General features: G+C 41.7%; 1 protein-coding gene across 2 annotated transcripts in view; it reads right to left on the reverse strand.

Annotated features, from left to right (window-relative positions):
* adamts9 (ADAM metallopeptidase with thrombospondin type 1 motif, 9) overlaps positions 1–21,252 on the reverse strand; it is a 259,676-nt gene that overhangs the window by 135,250 nt on the left and 103,174 nt on the right. For both annotated transcript variants that reach the window (XR_010966102.1, XM_067998852.1), the window contains exons 21-28: positions 20,026–20,190; positions 18,210–18,374; positions 11,994–12,113; positions 11,606–11,713; positions 11,182–11,349; positions 10,380–10,658; positions 4,370–4,531; positions 1,849–2,025 (exon numbers count right to left, since the gene is read on the reverse strand). Coding sequence is in view for 1 of the 2 variants with exons in the window: in XM_067998852.1 (XP_067854953.1) it covers positions 1,849–2,025; positions 4,370–4,531; positions 10,380–10,658; positions 11,182–11,349; positions 11,606–11,713; positions 11,994–12,113; positions 18,210–18,374; positions 20,026–20,190 (1,344 nt within the window). In the remaining variant the exon portion in view is untranslated. The remainder of the gene's footprint in view (positions 1–1,848; positions 2,026–4,369; positions 4,532–10,379; positions 10,659–11,181; positions 11,350–11,605; positions 11,714–11,993; positions 12,114–18,209; positions 18,375–20,025; positions 20,191–21,252) is intronic.

The raw sequence follows: 21,252 nt of genomic DNA on the forward strand, positions 1-21,252 counted from the left end.
GACTGCACTGCTGGCAGGGATCATGGCCCACCAGCAGCACAGACTTATAAAATTATCCCCCAAGTGTTTTGTCACTTTTGTAATTCCACAAATTTAGTGTCTTACATTAATAAGAGTTTCCATGCCATTAAAGTTCTTAACAAAGGTATATGATGACAGCAAGGCAGCTATGAGTTTGGCTAGAATCCAATAGAGTCCAATTTACTGAGGTCACAGGTCAGTGTTCATACATTTATTTATATGTAGGTAAAAATTCCACCTTACTTGAAAATGAAAGTAACTAAGGGTAACATTTTCCACTATACATAAGTAATGTGCATGGGCAGATCTATAATTTATCCATGTTTACCTGTATTTTGAATGAGATGTTCCCATGATTTCTCGTATGTACATGTGCAAATTGGCATTATTTTCTAATTTATGGTTTGCTGATGTGCAATTCAAATAGCTAATGTAAAATAAACAAGGAGACCAGACAAACTCTGAGTGCCTAATTTCTCCCCAAAATCAGCTTGTAAGTGTTGCATAGTTCAGACCTGAGGTAACCTAGAAACTACGAAGACAGGAGATGGTGTCAAGAAAAAAAGTGGGGAGATAAATGAGCACATGCATTTAGAATTTTTGATTACAAAACAAATATGTAATTGACTAAGCACAGTCACTTACCTGCTGTGGCTATTCTCATCTGTGCATACATCACATTAATCAATAACATATTTTAACTGCTTCATTAATAGTGCTATACGCCAGGCCAAAATTTTAAATATAAACACATTGAGGAGCACTGCACATATTTATGTTCCCAAATATACACCTAAAAATATGAAGGAAAAACTATGCCCACGAATTGGATCAGAAAATTCCCTTATTAACATGATGTTTTTAAGCTACTGAGGTGATAAGTTGGTGTTCAAGTACAGAATGAGTATTGACACATGGTTAAATCTACTGATCCTTCCTAGCATGACTGCTTTTGAAAAGAAACTAGAGAATGATGAAAGAAAATTACCTGAAAAGTTTGGTGGCAATTCAAAAATTACTTTCTTAATTGTTGAACTGACACATTACTTCTTATGGACACAAAGATGGGACCAGTAGACCATTCTGGCGACAAGGCCACAGTTAAGTAGCTTGGTCAGAGTTTGATGAAAAATTTGTAAATTACTGAGAGGATACATCAGTTGTTACAGATGTATGTACAGTTCAGAGTATGACGTATGTTGAACATTAATCTCGTCTTTGGTAAGAGGAAGATAGTTTTGAAGCTGGTCTAAAATGTAGTGGTGCATTTAAGTTACTGGGGGTGAAATTCAACTTCGGCAGGGGTGGATCGACTGCCTGTTATACATCCCACCGGAATTTCATTTCCATTTAAGTCAATGAAAATGAAAGTCAGCTAGGATGTATAACAGGCAGTCGATCTGCCCCCACCCATTTAGCACCCCCGTTGAAGTTGAATTTCACCCTCACTGATAGGTGACAGGTTCATAGACAAACAAGCCATACATACCATAACACAAATCTAATACCCCTGCTGACCAAAAGGATGGGATTAAAAATCCTACAAGATAGTTAGAATCTTAAGACTACACACAAGCTCCCAGATCATTTTGTTATAAAAAGATACTTTTGCACCAACTGCCTGTGACTTGAGGTACATAACTGTGTACTGTATATTACTGGCCTTCATATTATTAACAGCAGCATGAATTCAATTAGGAAATAATAAATGTAAACCCACAAAGATGACATTTACAAAATTATACCCTGGCATTAAGCATAACTTTTATAAACTGACATGTCCATAGACTGATGAACTAAGTTATATAAATAGAAGGGTTATCGTACCGAGCTCCAACGACCTCTGTGCCAGACATCATCTGTAGGACAAGCTCGAGTATTGCATTGTTCACGGTCAGGAGGTTTGTCAAGAATTTCACAGTTCTGGTCATTTAGCCTTTGGCCATTCGGAAGCTGACAAACAACTAGTCTTGTTCTTGATCCACCACCACAGACCTGGGAGCACTATAAATTTAATATCAACATCATATCCGTTAAAAAGTAACAATCTTGCAGTGAAAAAAGGAAAGAAAAGGTGGTCTGAAATAGTTATGTTCAGAAACCAACAAAAGCATTTTGGAAATATCAACAGTGCAAAATAAAATAATAGATAAGAGGTTAAAGGATCAGATATGCTTTTCTGTTATAAATATTTTGAAAATTTAAAGTATCTGGAACATTAACTCACTTTTTAATAAACTGGTTGATTTATTAACCAGAAAAATGCACAACTCCATTAATAAACAATTCTAATCCAGACTAGGTTGGAACCCAATGTGTGATGAGTAAACAGTTACGTAGCTTGGTCAGTTTGCTGAAATATTTTTAAGCTACTGAGTGGACACATCACTTCCTGTAAATTAATGTAGAGTTCAGAATATGGCATGTGGAATGTGGATGTAGGCTTTGATAAACTGCCTTTGTATTTTATGACCTTTTCATCTCTACTAAGATTGAGTAATTAATGAACTCAGGACAATACATTTTGCAATAGTTTGTGACAATTGGCATTAGAGAACTTAACTATTTTCAATGATCGAAGGAAACAACAGCTATTATCATCTGCTGAATTTCATTATCACACACCTTAGGGAACTGGAATATTGTTTATACCTCACTGTTAAGAATGACCTATGCAAATGGAAACAGAGGAACAAGAATAGGACATTCTGCCCCTTGAGCCTGTTCCACTATTCAATTAAATCATGACTGATCTGTACCTCAACTCTATTTACCTGCCTTTCATCCATGTCCCTTGATACCCTTACCCAACAAAAATCAATTGATCTCAATCTTAAATTTTAACTGACCCCGTACCCGCAGGCTTTTGGGGGAAAGAGTTTCAGATTTCCACTGCCTTTTGCATGAAAACATGCTCCTGATTTCACTCCCAAATGACCTAGTTCTAATTTTAAGACAGTCCCCTCTTGTCCTGGATTCCCCACCAGAAGAAATAGTTTCTCTGTGTCTACTCTATTAAATCGCTTTACCATTTTAAACACCTCGATTAGATCATCCCTCAACCTTCTAAACTTAAGGGAATACAGCCAAGTTTATGCAACCTGGCCTCATAATTTAACCTTTTAAGCCCTGGTACATTTCTGGTGAAACTGTGCTGTACCCCCTCCACAGCTAACTGAGGTTTGATGCCCAAAACTGAACGCAGTACTTCAGATGGGGTGTGACCAAGGCTCTATACAACTGAAGCACAACTTCCTCACTTTTGAATCCTTTGGTTTAAAGGCCAATATTCCATTAGCCTTTTTGATTACTTTTTGTACCTGTGCACCAGCTTTTAGTGATTTCTGTACATGGACACCTAAATCCCTTGAGGTCAATTGAAATTTTCAAGACTCAGTGTGACACATTTTTATTAGGTAAGGGTATCAAGGATATAGATGAAAGGCGGGTAAATGGAGTTAAGGTACAGATCGACCATGGTCTAATTGAATGGCTGAACAGGTTCGAGAGGATGAATAGCCTACTTCTGTTCCTATGTTTTTTGCTCCTACCTCGAACTGCCCGATACCTTCCCGAAGTCGGTGGGGTCCATATTTTATAAATGCAAACTGCAGTATTAACCTGATGCACGAGCAGGGGAGCAGTGGTGGCTTTCCTGTTGGGCCGAAGCTACCTGGAGCTGCATTGAGGGCTAGAAATGACCCAGAAAGAAGCAGGAGTGCTCCTCCAGGCCTCAGAGAGAAATCATGGGCCCCCCACTGCCCCAGGCTTCCATCCTCCTCCCCCGACCACGATGCCTGTCAAACTCCCCTTTGTCCTGGGGACTGTTCCCTCCGGTTCCCAGCAGCAGCCTCCTGCCACTGGATTTTAGCGGCCAGGCCGGCCACTCGCTAGGCTGTGTTCCTGCCTGGGGCTTAAAATTGACCTCATGACATGGCAAAACCCAAATACTGTTTTATGCTCACCCCGGACTGTGAATAAAATCTATTTTATTGTCAAAATATCTTGAAGAAATTTTGTTTCCCTGATTTTTCGTTGTTTGTTCAACCTCCAAATATAATTGAATGTATAGCCCTCAAAAGGGTAAACACTGGAAATTTAAAAAGGTAGGACTTCATATAACAACTATTTTAATTCTGATGTTAATACTTTGATTACGCTGTAATAATGTAAATGTGATCTAATTTAAATTGCTTACTCTGCAACTTGATAGTAGGAAATAATACATAAATTGTGCCATTGCGTCTTATAAAATCCGTGTTGTGTCCTTGAGTCAAATACCATGCTTGAAATTAAAAAATTGCCTATTAGTAAAGGAGAATAAAACTATTAGCAGAAGAAACACTACCTCTCCCCAGTTGCCATAAATCCACTGAGGACAAGGACCAGATTCACAGGACCTCATTTCAACAGGCTTAGCCTGTTCAGCACAGTTATTGGCATCGTATCCATCTTCATCTTGGCAAACCACCACACGCCGTTGGAACCCTCCAGCACATGTACTAGAACACTACAAAGGAAACAAAACAAGATTTGAAACATAACTAGACCACTCAACAAACAGCAGGCCCACTCCATGTCTACATACATGGTTGTAAAAGTAATTCATTGGACTTAAAAGTGCTTGGGGACATTCTGAGGTATAAATTCAAGTTCTTTCTTCAAAACAATGGCCCCAGTATTAAGGGGGAGGTGGGGAGGGAGCGGGGGTGCTTGTCAGACGGCCAGGAAACCAGGATATACTGGGAAGGTGGAGTTCCTGCCATTGGAATTTTTTTTACCTTACTTCCCACCAGGCAGCTGGCCAGATTGACAGTCTGGCCATTGTCAGGTGGAAAAGCCTGTGGGTGGGGGCCGAGAGGCGCGATCGCGGGTGGGGGCCGAGAGGCGCGATCGCGGGTGGGGGGGGGGCGTGGCAGCAGAGATCAGATCAGATTAGCTTGGGGAGCAAGGGGGAAGCATTCCTGGTCTTTCTGACGCACAATGTACTGGAAAAGCACGTCCTACTGGATCCAGCAGCTGCCGCCTCCCTTCAACTGGAAGAGTTAATTCCAAATCGGAGCTTCATTTAAATAATATAATTATAGTCACAGTCATCTTGTAACTAAGGCACATAGTTTAGGAAAAGATTAGGATGAGTGACAGGAAGCTTGGTCAACGGGGTGGGTTTTGAGGAGGTTATTAAAAGGAGGGAGAGAGAGGTGTGTAAGTGGAGAAGTTTATGGAGGGGGGTCCAAAGCGTAGAACTGCAATAACTGAATTCTCTGCTACCAGTGGTATGATGAAGGGAGGGAAAGCAGAGAAGGGCGGACTCAGAGGAACATAGGGGTTGATATTAACCCCCTCCCCCAAGATTCAGGAAGGGAGGCCAAATTAAAAATCGCAAACACAACCCCAACCCGCCGCGTACGCGTCTGCTGCCATTTTTTTTTACAGCAGCATGTTGTGTGGCGCGTCTGTGTCCCGCTTTTGAGAGGCAGGGCACTTCATTATAATATTTAAATCAGGCTCCCACAGTGCAGTTGATCAATCGGGTTTCCCAGGGCTCGGGAAATTTGGCAACAAAATGGAGAAAGGAGCTGCCAGATCATGCAGGTAAGGGCTTTTTATAGCACTGCTTGTGAACCAGGAGTTCTTCCCCCGGCTCGTCAAGCAAACCTTCTGCCGATCGTGGCCTCTGCTCGCTGCCGCAATTGTCCGACCACCCCCCATGCCCTAATCTTTGCCTCCCTCCCGAGTACCATGTTCTGACCACCCCGCCATGCCCCAATCTATCCCGATTGCCGGGGACCGTCCGCTGCGGCCTTCTACCACTGGCTTGAGCAGTGATGTGTTTGGTCATACTTGTTATCTATCAGCTGCTAACCCAGAATCGCCATGTTTTGATAATCACTGCTTTACTAACAGCTGGGAGGGGTAACATGAATTTCTATGCTGTAGGTTCCTTCTAGGCACCAAGAAATAATGAGTCTGCTATTCCTTAGCACGTGATGTCTGATTACATCCAGGAGGTCACAGACACACTTTATCTACTTGTCTAAATGCATAAAAAATGGATCAGCAAATAGCCAGGCAGCAGGGTTTCCACGGTTTCTGGGTGCACTCAGTGAAATTTGTGCAGCATTATGCAACGCCATGTCACATTGAAATCACAAAGATCATTGCTGGATGAACATGGAAATTGAATGTAATATCCAAAATATGATATCGTATGCAATTGCCAACTTCTTGGAATCACTTCAAAATTACTTTTCAGCCAATGCACATTGCTATCTATCATTTTGGCTGGCTCCTAAGTGACCACAGGTATGTCCTAATATCCTTGATCACGGCACTAACTCATAATGCATCAAATCAAGTAAAGCTTTGGTAGATTGAGACATGTACATCCACAAAGGCTACTGTTGAAATAATATTCTGAAACTTGGACAGATTGCGAGGTGGCATGCAGTATGCACCACAATAAGGCATTCAATATATTTGTGGTATAATGTTCATTATACAGTATGGTAATCGAGAGAGTCATCACCCTTGGTGCGTATGGATGGCCCTGGCTGTCAAGGAAACAGTGCATTTTTAAAATTCCATTTCCCGCCCGGCAGCAGGCCAGCCTGTCAATCTGGCCTGCCGCCGGACGGGAAATGGAATTTAAAAATGATAATGAGGTCCTGCCGTTGAATTCGGCAGAACCTCTGCGTTCCCGGGATTTCTGGGTTTCCCCCCACAAATGCGCTCTCTCCCCGCAAATATCAGGGCCATAGAGCTGGAGGAGATTGCAGAGATAGTGTGAGGTAAGGCAGTTATAGATGAGGACAAGGATTTAGAATTGAATGCATTGGGGTCAGGGAACCAGTGTATGTCAGTTAAGGACCAGGTGATGGAGGGTTAATGTGAGACAGCATAAATGTGGCAGAGTTTTGAACAATTTGCAGTTTATGGGAGGCCTGCAAGGAAAGCATTAGAGTAGTGAAGTCTTGAGATTGTGAGGCCATGTATAAATGTTTCAGCAGTGAAGGTAGGGGTGGGAGGTAGGCAACATTGTGGAGGTGGAAGTAAGTAATCTTAGTAATGGACAGGATTTGGGGTTTTAATCTAAATTTCGGATCAAACAGAACATTGAGATTGTGTGCGCTCTGGTTCAGCCTGAGTGAACGATTAGAGAGGGTAATAGAATCGATGGCATGGCTGCGTAGCTTTGGCAGGGACTGAAAATGACAGCTTCAGTTTTCCCAATAGTCAATTGTCTGAAATTCTAGCTAATCCATGACTTAATATCAAACAGTTGGTCTGACAGCTCGGAGGTAGTTGTGGGTTTGAGGGAAGTGGTGCAATAGAGTTGTGTATTGTTAGTATACATATAGAAACCCATGTCTACGGATGATATTATTAAGGGCAGCATGCAGATGAGGAAGGGGACAGGGTCAAGGATGCATTCTTGAAGAAATTCAGTGGTGACCTTGTCGAAGCAGAAGAAAAAGTAATTGCTGCAGATGCATTGGCTGCATTGGGACAGGTAGGAGTAGAATCATGTAAGGGCAGTCTCACTGAGGTGAACATACAGGGGAGGCAGTGGAAAAGCAACTTTGTTGAATGTTGCAGAGAGGTCAAGTTGGATTCAGAGGGATAAAGCACTAACTTTGACCAGGGTGGTTTTGGTGCTGTGGGCAGGTTGAAAATAAATGAAGGTCAGCTTGGATTTGTTGAAGGAAAATCGTGTTTGACTAAATTGATTGAGTTCTTTGATGAAGTAACAGAGAGGGTTGATGAGGGTAGTGTAGTTGATGTGTATATGGACTTTCAAAAGGCATTTGATGAAGTACCACATAATAGACTTGTTAGCAAAATTAAAGCCCATGGGATTAAAGGGACAATGGCAGCGTGGATACAAAATTGGCTAGGGGACAGAAAACAGAGAGTAGTGGAGAACGGTTGTTTTTAAGACTGGAGGGAAGTATACAGTGGTGTTCCCCAGGGGTCAGTATTAGGACCACTGCTCTTTTTGATATATATTAATGACCTGGACTTGGGTATAGAGGGTATAATTTCCAAGTTTGCAGATGATACTAAACTCGGAAATGTGGTAAACAATGTGGAGGGTAGTAACTTCAGGAGGACGTGGAGAGACTGGTGAAATGGGCAGACACACGGCAGATGAAATTTAACGCAGAGAAGTGTGAAGTGATGCATTTTAATAGGAACACTGAGGAGAGGCCATATAAACTAAATGATACAATTTTAAAGAGGGTGCAGCAACAGAGGGACCCCTGGGTTGCACATACACAAACCTTTGAAAGTGGCAAGACAAGTTGAGAAGGCTGTTAAAAAAGCATATGGGATCCTTGGCTTTATTATTAGAGGCATAGAGTACAAAAGCAAGAAAGTTATGCTAAACCTTTATAAAACACTGATTAGGCCTCAGCTGGAGTATTGTGTTCAATTCTGGGCACCACACTTTAGGAAGGATACCACAGCCTTGGAGAGAGTGCAGAAGAGACATACTAGAATGATGCCAGGGATAAGGGACTTCAGTTATGTGGAGAAACTGGGGTTGTTCTCCTTAGAACGGAGAAAGTTGTTAATTGTATCCGTGATTTATATCAATTAGTGCTAATTGTATTCAGGTGGAGCATATCAATTGGGGACTCTCTTGTATCCATTCATACGCGAGCTTATCTAGGGAGTGGGTAATGTGAATCTCTGTGAATAAAGGCTTGGAAGCAACTGAAGACTAGGCTCTAGTATTCTATCCTTCACCAACTGGCTATCCAATTTATTGCAAAGGTTAAGGGGAGATTTGATAGAGGTATTCAAAATCATGAACGGTTTTGACAAAGTAAATAAGGAGAAACTGATTCCAGTGGCAGATGTGTCGGTAATCAGAGAACACAGATTTAAGGTGATTGGCAAAAGAGTCGGAGGCAACATGAGGAAACATTTTAACGCAGTGACATGTAACGGTCTGGAATGCACTGCCTGAAAGGGTGGTGGAAGCAGATTCAATAGTAACTTTCAAAAGGGAATTGGATAAATATTTGAAGGGAAAACATTTACAGGACTATGGGGGAAAGAGTAGGGGAATGGGACTAATTGGATAGCTCTGTCAAAGAGCCAGCACAGGCACGATGGCCAGAATGGCCTCCTCCTATGCTGTACCTATTATAATACTATGAAAATTGAACTGATGGAAATTGGGAAAGGTGGGCATGCAGCGAGCAGGCGTTGACATTTTCAAGAACCCTGGAGAAGAATGAGAAATTAGAGATTGGGCAGTCGTTGGAAGTGATAGATGGAGGGGTGAACACTGTGCTTTTTGAGGAGGGAGCAATAATGGTGGTTTTGAAAGAAAGAGGAACAGTACCTGAATAAAGAGAGCTATTAACAATGTCAGTGAGCACTGGGATGAAGAAAGGTAGTTGAATGGTCAGGTACAGGTGGGAACGAAGGGGACAGAAAATTCGTCTCATAGTAGAGATGAGCTTGAAGGTGGGTGATATGGGAGAGAAGTTACAAAGTGATGAGGGAATCAGAATTAGGATGAGTAACGGTGTCAACTGTAGGGACATCCATATGTGGATGATCTCAATCTTTGAGACAAAGAAATCCATGCTCCTCCTGTATGGTATTAAGAATGAGAGTTGAAGGGGCAAAAAAAGCATTTTGAAGAGACAGCTTGTCACGGCAAAAAGAGTCGCAGGCTGCACTTAACCTCTAAGCTGATCCTAGAATAATTGGGAGCATTTGACCCTGGAGAGGGAATTTGGCGGTCAACAAGACGACTGGTTGTGCGCCAGATGTGTTGAAATCTGGTACCTCAGGTGTAAAGATGCAAAAGTGGGAGCTATATCAGGATGAATGACCAGGGTGGGAAATGGTAAGCAAATCAATGGGTTGAGGGTGTTGTAGGTTGAAGTGAGGGAACTGTTTAGCAGGCCAACAGCAACAGTGGTATCATGTCAGGTTGAGGGCCAGAGATGGGGGAGTTCAGAGATAGAAAATGAATTGGTAAAGGAGCGGAGGCCATTTTTTCAGGGGGGAAAAGGGTAATGGTGTTGGGTTGGAGTGGGCAGGGTGATGTGATTGGAGATGGCCTTACCAGTGATTCAAACTTTGGAGGTGGTGAGGTTATGTGAGATGGCAAGGTACAGCAGGTGCCTATGGGTGTGGGTGGAGAATTTGATGTGAAGGGCGAGGTTAAGGGAAGCACTGGGGAGGCAGAAAAATCAGTGGAGAGGGAACATACAACTTCTTGCAAGAAAAACGATGAATTAAAAAAAAAGTATAATTGCTAAATGTATATGTGTTTATATCACAATCAATGCATAAATCCAAATAACCAGTATTAGCCAACAGCCACTTACTGCTCCCCACGGTCCAGTTCTCCACTGACTACCTCCCGGTAGTTGGGTGCGATCTGAGTCACCATGTGTTGGCAGGATCTTAGACCGAGGAAATGGGTGATCATTCTGTCCAGATCTATCATACCCATGGTGGCGATGAGGGCAAGATGGCATGGCGCACTCTTGCTCAGTTAGTGGCTGATCATCAAAGTCACACTCACTCTCACTGACAATTTGATTCTTGTAGTTCATGCAAATCACATGACGTGTTGCTTTACCTTGGCCACAGGTCACTGAACACTACATTGGATAAAAACAAACAATCAAAAAGCGTAACTCATTTTATAGAAACAATGCAATCAACAGAGAAAAACTTAAAACCAAGAAAGGTAAAATTTGTTAGGCAGTGTGGGGTAGGTGAGACTAAATCCACCAATTGCAGTGCAGGAACAACTCCCTAGCCTGAAGGACTAGGAATTCAAACAGATAAAATAAGTTCAGTTGCAGGTCAGACAGTGGCCAACAGAATGGAAAAGGGGTGCAAACTGACATTTTTCATTTATAAATTTGCAAATAAATCAAATTTGCTCCAGGTGCCTACCCCTGACAAACCATTGTTGAAACAGAGCCCAGGAATTATTTTGAAAGGGAATCAGATAGCTGTTTGAAAAAAGATGGATTGGACTCTGGAGGCTCATGTGAAAAAAACATAGATGATTTTTTTTGACAATCACAATATATGGAATATGCTGCTTCTTGTAAAAGAACTCCAAAATCTAATTGATTTTACAACTGTGATATAATTAAAGACAATATTTCTAACCTGTGTCCACTCACGAGTTTTCCAACGTCCACATGGAGTGACAACACATTCTTCTCTGGATGGTGGCTTTGAAAGATGTGAGCAAGCTGAATCATCAGCCACACCACCTTGGAGATCTCGACAGCTAACATAACGTTCCTTAGTACCTTTTCCACATGTAGCAGAACACTGTTGAATAAGAATGGGTATGAATGTTTGATTGATGTAATTATTTTCCCTGTAAAATTTGAAACAAAATGACTGTTTGAAAAGTGTAAGTAATATTAATTTGTAATTTTACACTGACACAAAATAAACAGTAGTTGATATTAATTCACCATCAATATCTAAATTATTCAATACTGTTTCATTAATAGTTATTTCCTACGTCATTTTGATGAATACTTCATTACTTAATAGCAACATTAAAATTAAATCTGTGTACAGGAGTCCAAGATCCAAATCTCCATTCGGTTCCATAGGTCATGTGATTAGGTATTCTTTCTTCTCTTCTGCCTGGATGCATATCAGGGCAAGATGTTATTTCACAGTCCTACAAAATAAAATAAATGGTTGAAAGTAAAGAGATATTTTCAGGTCTTTTAAGAGCTTTAAGAAAAAACAAGTAATTAGCTAAAAGGAAGAACGAACTTGTATTCTTATTGCACCCAATGACATCTTCCAAGAATAGCTCAAAACGCTTCACAGATAACAAATTCCGTTGATTCTTGTGTAACCAAGTGCAGCAGCCATTTTGTGCACAGCAAGATATCAAAAACAGCAATGAGTTGAAAGACCAGTTAGTTTGACTTTTTGAAGATGTTCATAATTACCTGAGTATCTGTAGGCCTGGTGGCAGCATTACATTCATTATCATCGACAATAGTGCCATATGAGCCTGCAACACATCTTACTGCTCGCATTTGATAGCTTGTCCCACAGGTGGCTGTGCACTGTAAACAAGACATGTTGTTAATTGTTAATTCTTCCAAGTCACAGTAAAGACAAACTTTAAAGATACTATAGACTTTTAGCACTATTTTCAAATTCTATCAAAGTTGGAAAGTAAAAAGTATGTGTTTATCTATCTGGTAATTTGTATTCTTTCATTCCTTATGCTGTACGTACAAGCACAGACAAATCAGAGCTGTAGAAATCTCTCAGAATGGTGATGTAGCACTGAATATCTAGATAGAGAAGAGGAAGAGAGAGAAGGGGGATAATTATCACCTTCACTGCCTGGGTGGTAATCTGGTGGAGCAGAAATCAATGGAATGAAAATCAGGTTGGCTCTACAAAGGACAGGAGATCTGCTCCACCAGAAGTTGAAAGTTTACCACAACAAATACAAAAATTACAATGTCTGAGCATAAATAACAGAAAGAGGGTGAAGACTGAATACAACAGGTGTAATTGATCTAAAGATTGAGAGATAATTAATTAAGAAAGATGAAAGTGAAAAGCCAGGTTGCAGAATAATCCTTTTTTGTGTGACTTAGAAACACATCTCATTTAAGAAGGTTTCAGATTACAAAGCCTTAAAAGATTAAACAACTCTTACTTTTTAAAATATTGGTACGATTTTAAAATGGCAGCGGGGGGCAGTGAACGGATGCGCGGGTAACCCGAATAATAAAAGCTTACCATTCCCCACGCGATCGCAACTTAATTGGTGGCCATTAACCTTATTTCTGGGTTTGGCGTCCGAAAGCTGTGCAGCGGGTGGACTGCGTACCCGCATGACAGGCTGTCAGCTGGAGCATCTAAATTTAAAGGGCCATTGCTCCAATGGATTTTGCTGAAGGAGCAAGGAGACACAATGGGAACAGCACGGGGCAAGGCAGCTCCAAGATTCAGCGGCGCCTCACTTGAGGTGCTGCTGGCTGAGTGAGGAGGAGGAGGGAACTATTTTACCCCGCTGACAGGAGGAAGCACCCTGCCTCTGCCACCAAGGCCTGGCTCGAGGTGGCAGAGGAGGTCACGAGCAGGAGCAATATATCCTGCATTTGGGTCCAGTGCAGGAAGTGGGTCAGCAAAAGTGAGTACACTTATTGATTCTCCTGCATCCTTGTTGCACATCACCCCCCATTCCCCCCCGCCCTCACACCATTCTGCACTGCCAAGGCTACTCCATCACATCACTCCTCAAACCCACTTAAGGCTCATCCTCAACTTACCTTTACTTCCTGAGCACTTCCTCACCTCCCCATTTGTGACCCCACCACTACCACTCACCCCAATCCTGATCCAATGTGATGTCTCTCTCTGATACTGACCCTCTGATGCACCTCTTTCATGGTCAGCCACACCCAAAGCAATGCATTCATTGGCTGACCACTTCACCCTCACTCACACGTCTGTACTTCCTCCCCTTCTAGAAGAGAGCGCAAAATGCACGCGAGAGGGCGAGGGCACAACAAATAGTGGCCCTCACAGAAGCGGAGGAGGTGGTCCTGGAGATCAGTCACATCCTCGAGTGCCTGTCCTTCAGGGACACCGAGACTGGCACCCCACAAACGTCTGGTGACACAACTTTAACATTCATCACACACAACATGAATTGATGTTATCAATGCTTGGCATTTTGAACACCTCAGTATGCTCATCGCAACATGACACATCTGTGATGATGCTTAATATTGCCTTCTGTTCTCTTACAGGCCCTTCATCGACCGCAGTGACAGGAGAGGGCGATTCCTCAGAGGAGCTCCAGGCTTCTGAGGGCACATCATCACATCTTAGTGAGCCATCCACCAGCGCAGATACTCACACCTCGGTGGGTCCTAGTAGTCAGTTAGTTGGGTTAACTAGTGAGTCACCACACACAAGTGAGCACGAGCAGAAACTGGTAGCAGGGGCAGCTGTGGAGAGTCCACGTCAGTGGGCACACTCCTCTCTGGGCTCTGATCAGCTGGACGCAGATGCTGAACCCCGGGCACCGTCCTTTAAAAGGAGAACGATCGAGGGACAACAGCACATTTGCAAGGTATTGGAACAGGTGCCACACGCACTCTCCACAATCGCGCAGAGGATAGAGGAGTCCAACTCCTGCATTAGTGGAATGGTGACACAGGAATGGGAGGGAATCTCTGAAATAATGTCACAGGGACGTGCGCAACTGTCTGAGATAGTGTCGCAGCCACCTGCGGAAATGTCTGAGATAGTGTCACAGGTAAATGCGGGAACGTCTGTGATGGACAGAAGGCTAGCCTCCATTGTGCTTCAAGCAAGGCTCAAAAATAAGTCCACTCAGGCCCTGACAATGGCCGTTTGGACTCAGGGTGAACAACATTCTGCCACCTTACACAGACAGACAGAAACTTTACAACTGGGCTTCACCATCATTCCTCTCCTGGGTCAGTACCACATCACTCCCACCATCCTACTGGAGAACAGTTTGGAGGACATGTGTGATGCCTTGTAAGCCCAGTTGTAAAGTTTCTGTCCTACAGGGGATGAACCACGTAGAAGCAGTAGGAAGAGAAAGGCTAAGGATTTGAGATCACAAAGGGTATGAACAAGGGTGACTGACAGAATGTCATGTTTTTGATAAAGTCACATTAAATGTTAGCATTCTCATGACTACTGCCACGTCTTGCCCATTTCTTGACTGCCTTTTGTGATAGCGCCCTTTGGCATCATGAACGGTGAGACTTGATGCTACACCCAGTGGGTGTATGTGTAGTTGCAGGACTGTTTTGGGCGGGGCGGTGATGGTGTGGTCGCTGCTCTTTCCAGATGGTCTGAGGACTGGACTATTCTCACTTTGTGATCTCCTTATAAGAAGCGTTCACATATTAATGACTCCCCTGGCCTCACGAGTAGCCAGGTGAGCCGCTGCTCTGCCGATGGGTTCCTGCTCCTCCTCAATGTTCATGGCAGATGTGGATGCTGGATGAGGGCATGGGGCTGGTGTGTATTGAAGTGCTCCCCCAGAACGATTGAGGCACCGAAATCACGTCTTCAGCAGTCCTATCGCTTGTTCAATTACAGATCTGGTGGCGATTTGGCTGTCATTGTATCATCGCTGTTCCTTGCTGACTAGGTTCCTCAAAGGTGTCACGAGCCACGTGTGCAGGGGGTATCCCTTGTCCGAGGAGCCAGCCCTTAAGGCTGTTTAGTGCTTGGATGAGGGCCAGGATGTTGGATTCCCTCATAACGAAAGAATTATGGCAGCTGCCAGGGAATCTCACACACACATGAAGAAATCTTTTGCAGTGGTCACAAATGAGCTGAGCATTGATGGAGTGATAACTCTTTCTGTTGATGAACAGTTCTGGCTCATGTGGGAGGTGCTCGGATTGCTTTCTGCATGCATTTGATTACATCCTGTACCCGTGGGAAGCCAGCCACAGAGTGGAAACCCACTGCCCTCTCCGTCTGGCTGAGGTCGTCCATGGGGCAGCTGACTTATTGCGATGTCCTGAGAAACAAACAGTCGGTGATCTGCCTTATGCACTTGTGGGCAGACGACTGAGACACCCCCGGCAATGGCACCGGTGGAACCCTGGAATGATCCGGAGGCGAAGAAGTTGAGGGCAGTGGTCACTTTAAATGCGATGGGTAATGATATGCCAGCAGGCCCAGCTGGGAGCAGCTCGGCATGAAGGAGGCTGCAGATATCTACGACCACCTGGCAACACACTCTCAGCCTCCGTAAGCACTGCTCCTCAGAGAGGTCCAGGAAGCTCAGCTTCATTCTGAAGACCCTCTGATGAGCATAGTGCCTCCTGCGACGTCGGTCCATCTGTTGTTCCCCTCCCTGATTTTGTGCAGGTCCCTGTGGCACACCACTGTGTTGTGGAGCTACAAGTGGTGGAAATGCATGCCGTGCCTGGCGAGGATGGTGATGTTCCTCGTCCTCGGATGTACTTGTGAATGCGGCCATCACGCCCCCCCCACCCACCATCCTGATGGTTGTAAACAATTTTACAACACCAAGTTATAGTCCAGCAATTTTATTTTAAATTCACAAGCTTTCGGAGATTTTCTCCTTCCTCAGGCAAATGTTTCAAGATCTTGAAACATTTGCCTGAGGAAGGAGAAAATCTCCGAAAGCTTGTGAATTTAAAATAAAATTGCTGGACTATAACTTGGTGTTGTAAAATTGTTTACAATTGTCAACCCCAGTCCATCACCGGCATCCTGATGGTGTCAGTTTGAGGGGTCAGAAAAGTTGGTAAATATGTGTAAACAGAACAATTCTGAGTGTGAACCAAGGATTTTCTGGGATTCCTGCCCGTTCCAAAAAATCCCGATTTTCTATATCCCCCGCCCCCATCCCCAACGCACCTGCACCTTCGTTTTAAAAATCGTGCCCATTTTGTCTAATGTCATTCATAAATTACAATATACATTTGAAAAATTGCAAGAAATGTTAATTTCTTTCTACCTGATCACTTCTGACAGACTTCTAGGGCGTACTGGTAAATGGCCAGTTCAATGGTTAGTGTATATGGTTCATTTAGTGCCTTCAAACCATTACTTTTTCATTGATTGGCAATCATGACATGTTACTTCAAAATAAATCTATGTCACAAGCCTGTACTTGTAAAACATCTGCACATAACTGCACTGTTTGCACCTAAGGGTTTTTATCGTTATATTTTGATTTTAATATTTATTGCCAATTTACATTTCTAGAAAAAAATGAAGCACTGTAATGAAATAAATATTTTATACTATTAATGGTTTGAATAAATTCAGTGATTTTTTTTGTATTGTTTCTCAATCAAGTTATCCTACATGATCCATACAGCTTACAAAATAACGAAGGTTTTACTGGAAGAGGGTACAAAGAACCCCACCTCAAGACTTCAAATTTATGTATTGTAATTTTTCACATAATGGCATATAAGCATGAACATGCATATAATCTGTCCTCACTTAAAATATACACCTGGATTTACCAAAAAGTCTACTTTGTGTTGTGGAGGGGAAAGGAGCCACCAATGGCTGCAGGCTACATGAGAGTTGGGGGTTTCAGGGAAAATGTGGCCCTCAGCAGCTCCCTTCCCATCCCCTCCCCCAAACACATATGCTTCATGCACCTCCTCACTCCCATCATGTCATGTACTCCTTCATATTACCATGACCCTTTCCACTTCCTGTCATCTCCTCACTCCCACCACGATCCCTACCTCTTCCCTTTGAATTACCCACTCAACCTCTATCTTTCCCTCCTCCGCTGTCACTTGCCTTGATATTTTAGGAGATGTTTTTAATTTTGATTTGCTGTGTTCCATCAGTATGCAAAAGTAATTTTATTATGTTACCAGGGATGAAATATGACAGTTATGAAGAGATTTTTTTTTTAAAAAAGAGCTGAGAAGGTTACGGTATGCCTTTCAGAGGTCGTCAAGATTATTAAGGGTCATACTAAGGTAAATAGCCATAATTTCTACCAGTTGGTGAGACAGTAATGAGAGGGCAAAGATTTAAGATAACCACAAAAAGAATTAAGGGGAGGTTACAAATTCACTACATGGAGGCTGGTTGAAATGGGGAATTCTCTGCCACAAACTGTTGTTGAAGCAGAGTCTATAAATTATTTTACAAGGGAATTCATTTCTAGAAAGAAAGGTATTAAAGGGGATGGGGAACAAGATGACGAGTGGAATTAGACTAGATGGCTCATGTGGAGAACTGGTACAGAAATGGACCAATTGGCCCATTTCAGTGCTGTAACATTCTATGATCCTTTTTAATATGTGTATATGCAAATATGCTTTTGTTAAAAAATACACGCATGGAATTGAGATGGTGAGCTTGTGAAAGTAGCTCTCAAGCAAGCGATTGTGGCTCTCAACCAAAAATTAATGAGTAGCCCTGCTCTGTGAATAATATTTGTTTTCCAGCCATATTAATTCTCTATCTGCTGTATATTCTGTGGATACCTTGCCCACCAGATCTTTCTCTTTGTACAATGAGGAAAATTGTTCTTAAATCTATGCGAAAAAGCAGTTACACACAGCAAAAATACATGGTGAAAGAATACAATTTAAGATGGAAAATATGAGCAAAACGAAAGAACAACATTAAGATTCTACCTGTCCCCATTGAGCAACTTGCCAGGCTGCACATTCCTGCTGTTGACATGCTTGGGCCGACTCTGGTTTTGTTGCAGAGTTACAAAATCCATTATCTAATTGCTCTTCTCCAACTTGGCACCAAGTTTGACGATGCTTGTATCCCTTCCCACAGGTCACTAAGCACTGTAATTGACATTAATTTGTAGGTGAAAGATTTTCTATCACAAGCAATATGTTATGAATGATACAAACTCTGTTGCACTGTTAATGTTTATGGATTCCGGATAATTGACCACAGTTCAAGACAATGTTAAAAACTTCCAGTAATATGCTTAAGTTCTACTGTACTTTAATTGTATTGCCACATAAAAAAAAATTTAAAGATCAGTCTCCAAGCTCCAAACGATAACAAAAATTAAGCACCCTGAATGTTTGGAGTATTCGGATGATTGACGGAAAAGCCTGGAACATCTCAGGCTGTTTTTATAGTTATGGCATACATCTTACATTACCTACAGCAAGAGAAGGTTGCTGAAGAGCAAATATGGTGCCATTTAAAAGCCAAACCTCATCTAAAGTCACATATTTTGACAGACATGGAAGATTTACTAAAACAAATAAAGCTTATTAGTTTGTTTGCCAGTTGGTGAGTCAGACAATCCTATCTAAAAGTATTTTTGAATTGACCTTATTAATATATGTAAATTAAGTCAACGATGCATTATCATTTTCTTCAAAACATCACAATTATCCGCTAATACTTTTGTAAAATTGGTACTATGGTTTTTGAATTGTGGAGCGTCTATTCACTGATACCATTTCTACACTGATAGTGTTTCATCAGCAGGTGTGCAGTACTTGCATGCCGAAGCACACCAATATAAAGGGGGTGACTCTGTGTCTTGTCTTTATGTGAGGATGGTCATCAGATGCGTGAAAAATGCAGGCTTACAATCTACTGGTCTTCCTGTAGCCCAACACAGGCCATCAGTGCAATGTTAAACAGAAAAGGGAACAGCACTGCTCGGAGGTAGTGGGTTTCCTCTTGAGTCATGCAGTTTCAATGTCACACTGCCACTATAATAGCCCTTAAGGGATCCAATTAGTATAGGATCATTGCTATTACAATCTCAAAAGTTATGTTTGTATTTTCTATTGAAAATTATAATTTGCTTTAGAATTTTAATGTCAGCTTTCCTTAAAATCACATCATATTTAAATCTGTGAAGTATATACAAAAGGAAATGATAGGCCTGCAGGTCTATAATCATACAACTTTCAGATTGTCTACAATGACCATAACAAGAAAAATGTAAAATATATCAAAAAGACTCTGGCACTTACATGGCCTTAATCTATTAAATAAAAGGCTGTACCAGCAGGGTAGATAAAGATGGAAGAGGAGACCAAAATAATGCTGTTCAGGCACTTCTCATTTGCCCCCACCTCCTGATCAGGATGATCTTAAGGCCATGGGAACTTCTGGCTGCAAGTCTCTCTGCTGCTGTTCCGCTGCTGTTTCCTGCCTTGCTTCCCAGCACAAGGCGGACCTCTGCTGGGAATTCATCTGGACTAAGCAAATGGTCAGGATATTCAGAGACACCATTTTCCTCACAGGTACAGCACATGTCTGCCAGGTGCCCACCAGGGGGCCCCAAAGGAAAATTTATCCTTCAAAATGTGATTAGCTGAATGAACACAGTAAAATTCAGCACTGTGACTTTTTTTTAATAAATCAAGTTGCAACTTAGTTGGAGGAAAAATGTAAAAAAGGTACATTTTTTGATCACCTTTAATTTTCCAAAGAAAACATCAGGAAGAAAATCTAACTAACCTCTGACCATTCACCCATTTTCCACATTGGACATATATATTCATTGCATCGCTGGATGATCATCTTTTCTTGTTGACTGCATTTGCTATCTTCAAGAACAGTCCCCATAGAATTGACACAAACAGCGTTCCGCCTTCTTGTACCACCACCACAACTCTTTGAACACTTTATCCAAATAAACAGATATTAAATTAACTTCATTCTAGATTTCCTAAAGTTGCACATCATACATTTAAATTATTTTTATTTCCGTAGCAAAAAGGATTCCTTTTGAAAGTAATAATACAACTTTGTAGTTTGTGTAAATGACAAAATTGCAAATTGGTCCACTTATAGACCTGGTATAATTGGTATGACATAATCACATGCACACTTCTCATACAGCAAAGGGTGCATGGCGTGTTTGAGGGAAATAAAAAAGGGAGAAAATAAATAATGCATACATTACTGCTAGGCATGATTTTCTGGACAAAATAATTACAGTGATAAAAAGCCAACAACATCTTCTGCAGCAACAAATATTGCTATTTAACTGCATGTAAAGAAGAGCAAGATTTATGTAGAAACCTGGAATTTATGGTTGAATTACTGCAACTTTTCTTACAAGTGTCAAATGTGTAGAGAATGTCAGGTTTGGGTAATTTAGGGTAAATTTTCTGATTGTGTACTTCCGGCATAGGATAACGTATCCCATATCACAAAATTGTGAGTTTGCTCTCCGTGATTTTATGTTCATAATTTTCCAGTAAGGCTGCATGCCAGGATTTCATAATCAAAAAATTTACTGTACATTATCAATATCAAGTACTCCAACAATGTGCTTTAACCCTAACAGACCTATTTTGAAAGGAAGCCAGGCTTGAAGAGCAATCATTCAAAAAAGTTGATTAAAACCCAGATAGTATTTTTGTCTTAATTTATCTAAACAACAATTGTCTACAGACATACAGCACAGTAGCATAAATCTATTACACAATGGTATTAAAAGTACAGTTACACAAACACAAGCACACATTAAAATGAGCACTTGACTTCCACAAATTTCTTTTGTTTATGGGACATTATCTTCATGAAAAAATGTTTAACAAGCTTTTCTTTGGGGAACAAGATGGACTGCATGTCATATTTCTATGATGACATTATGACCCATAAGTAGCTCAATGATGTATTTTGATGACTTATACGATCATGTGTGTTTGTAAACTAAGTCAAAAAGAATTGCTAAAC

Source organism: Heptranchias perlo, chromosome 17, assembly GCF_035084215.1.
Source record: "Heptranchias perlo isolate sHepPer1 chromosome 17, sHepPer1.hap1, whole genome shotgun sequence".
NCBI classification, from domain to species: Eukaryota; Metazoa; Chordata; class Chondrichthyes; order Hexanchiformes; family Hexanchidae; genus Heptranchias; species Heptranchias perlo.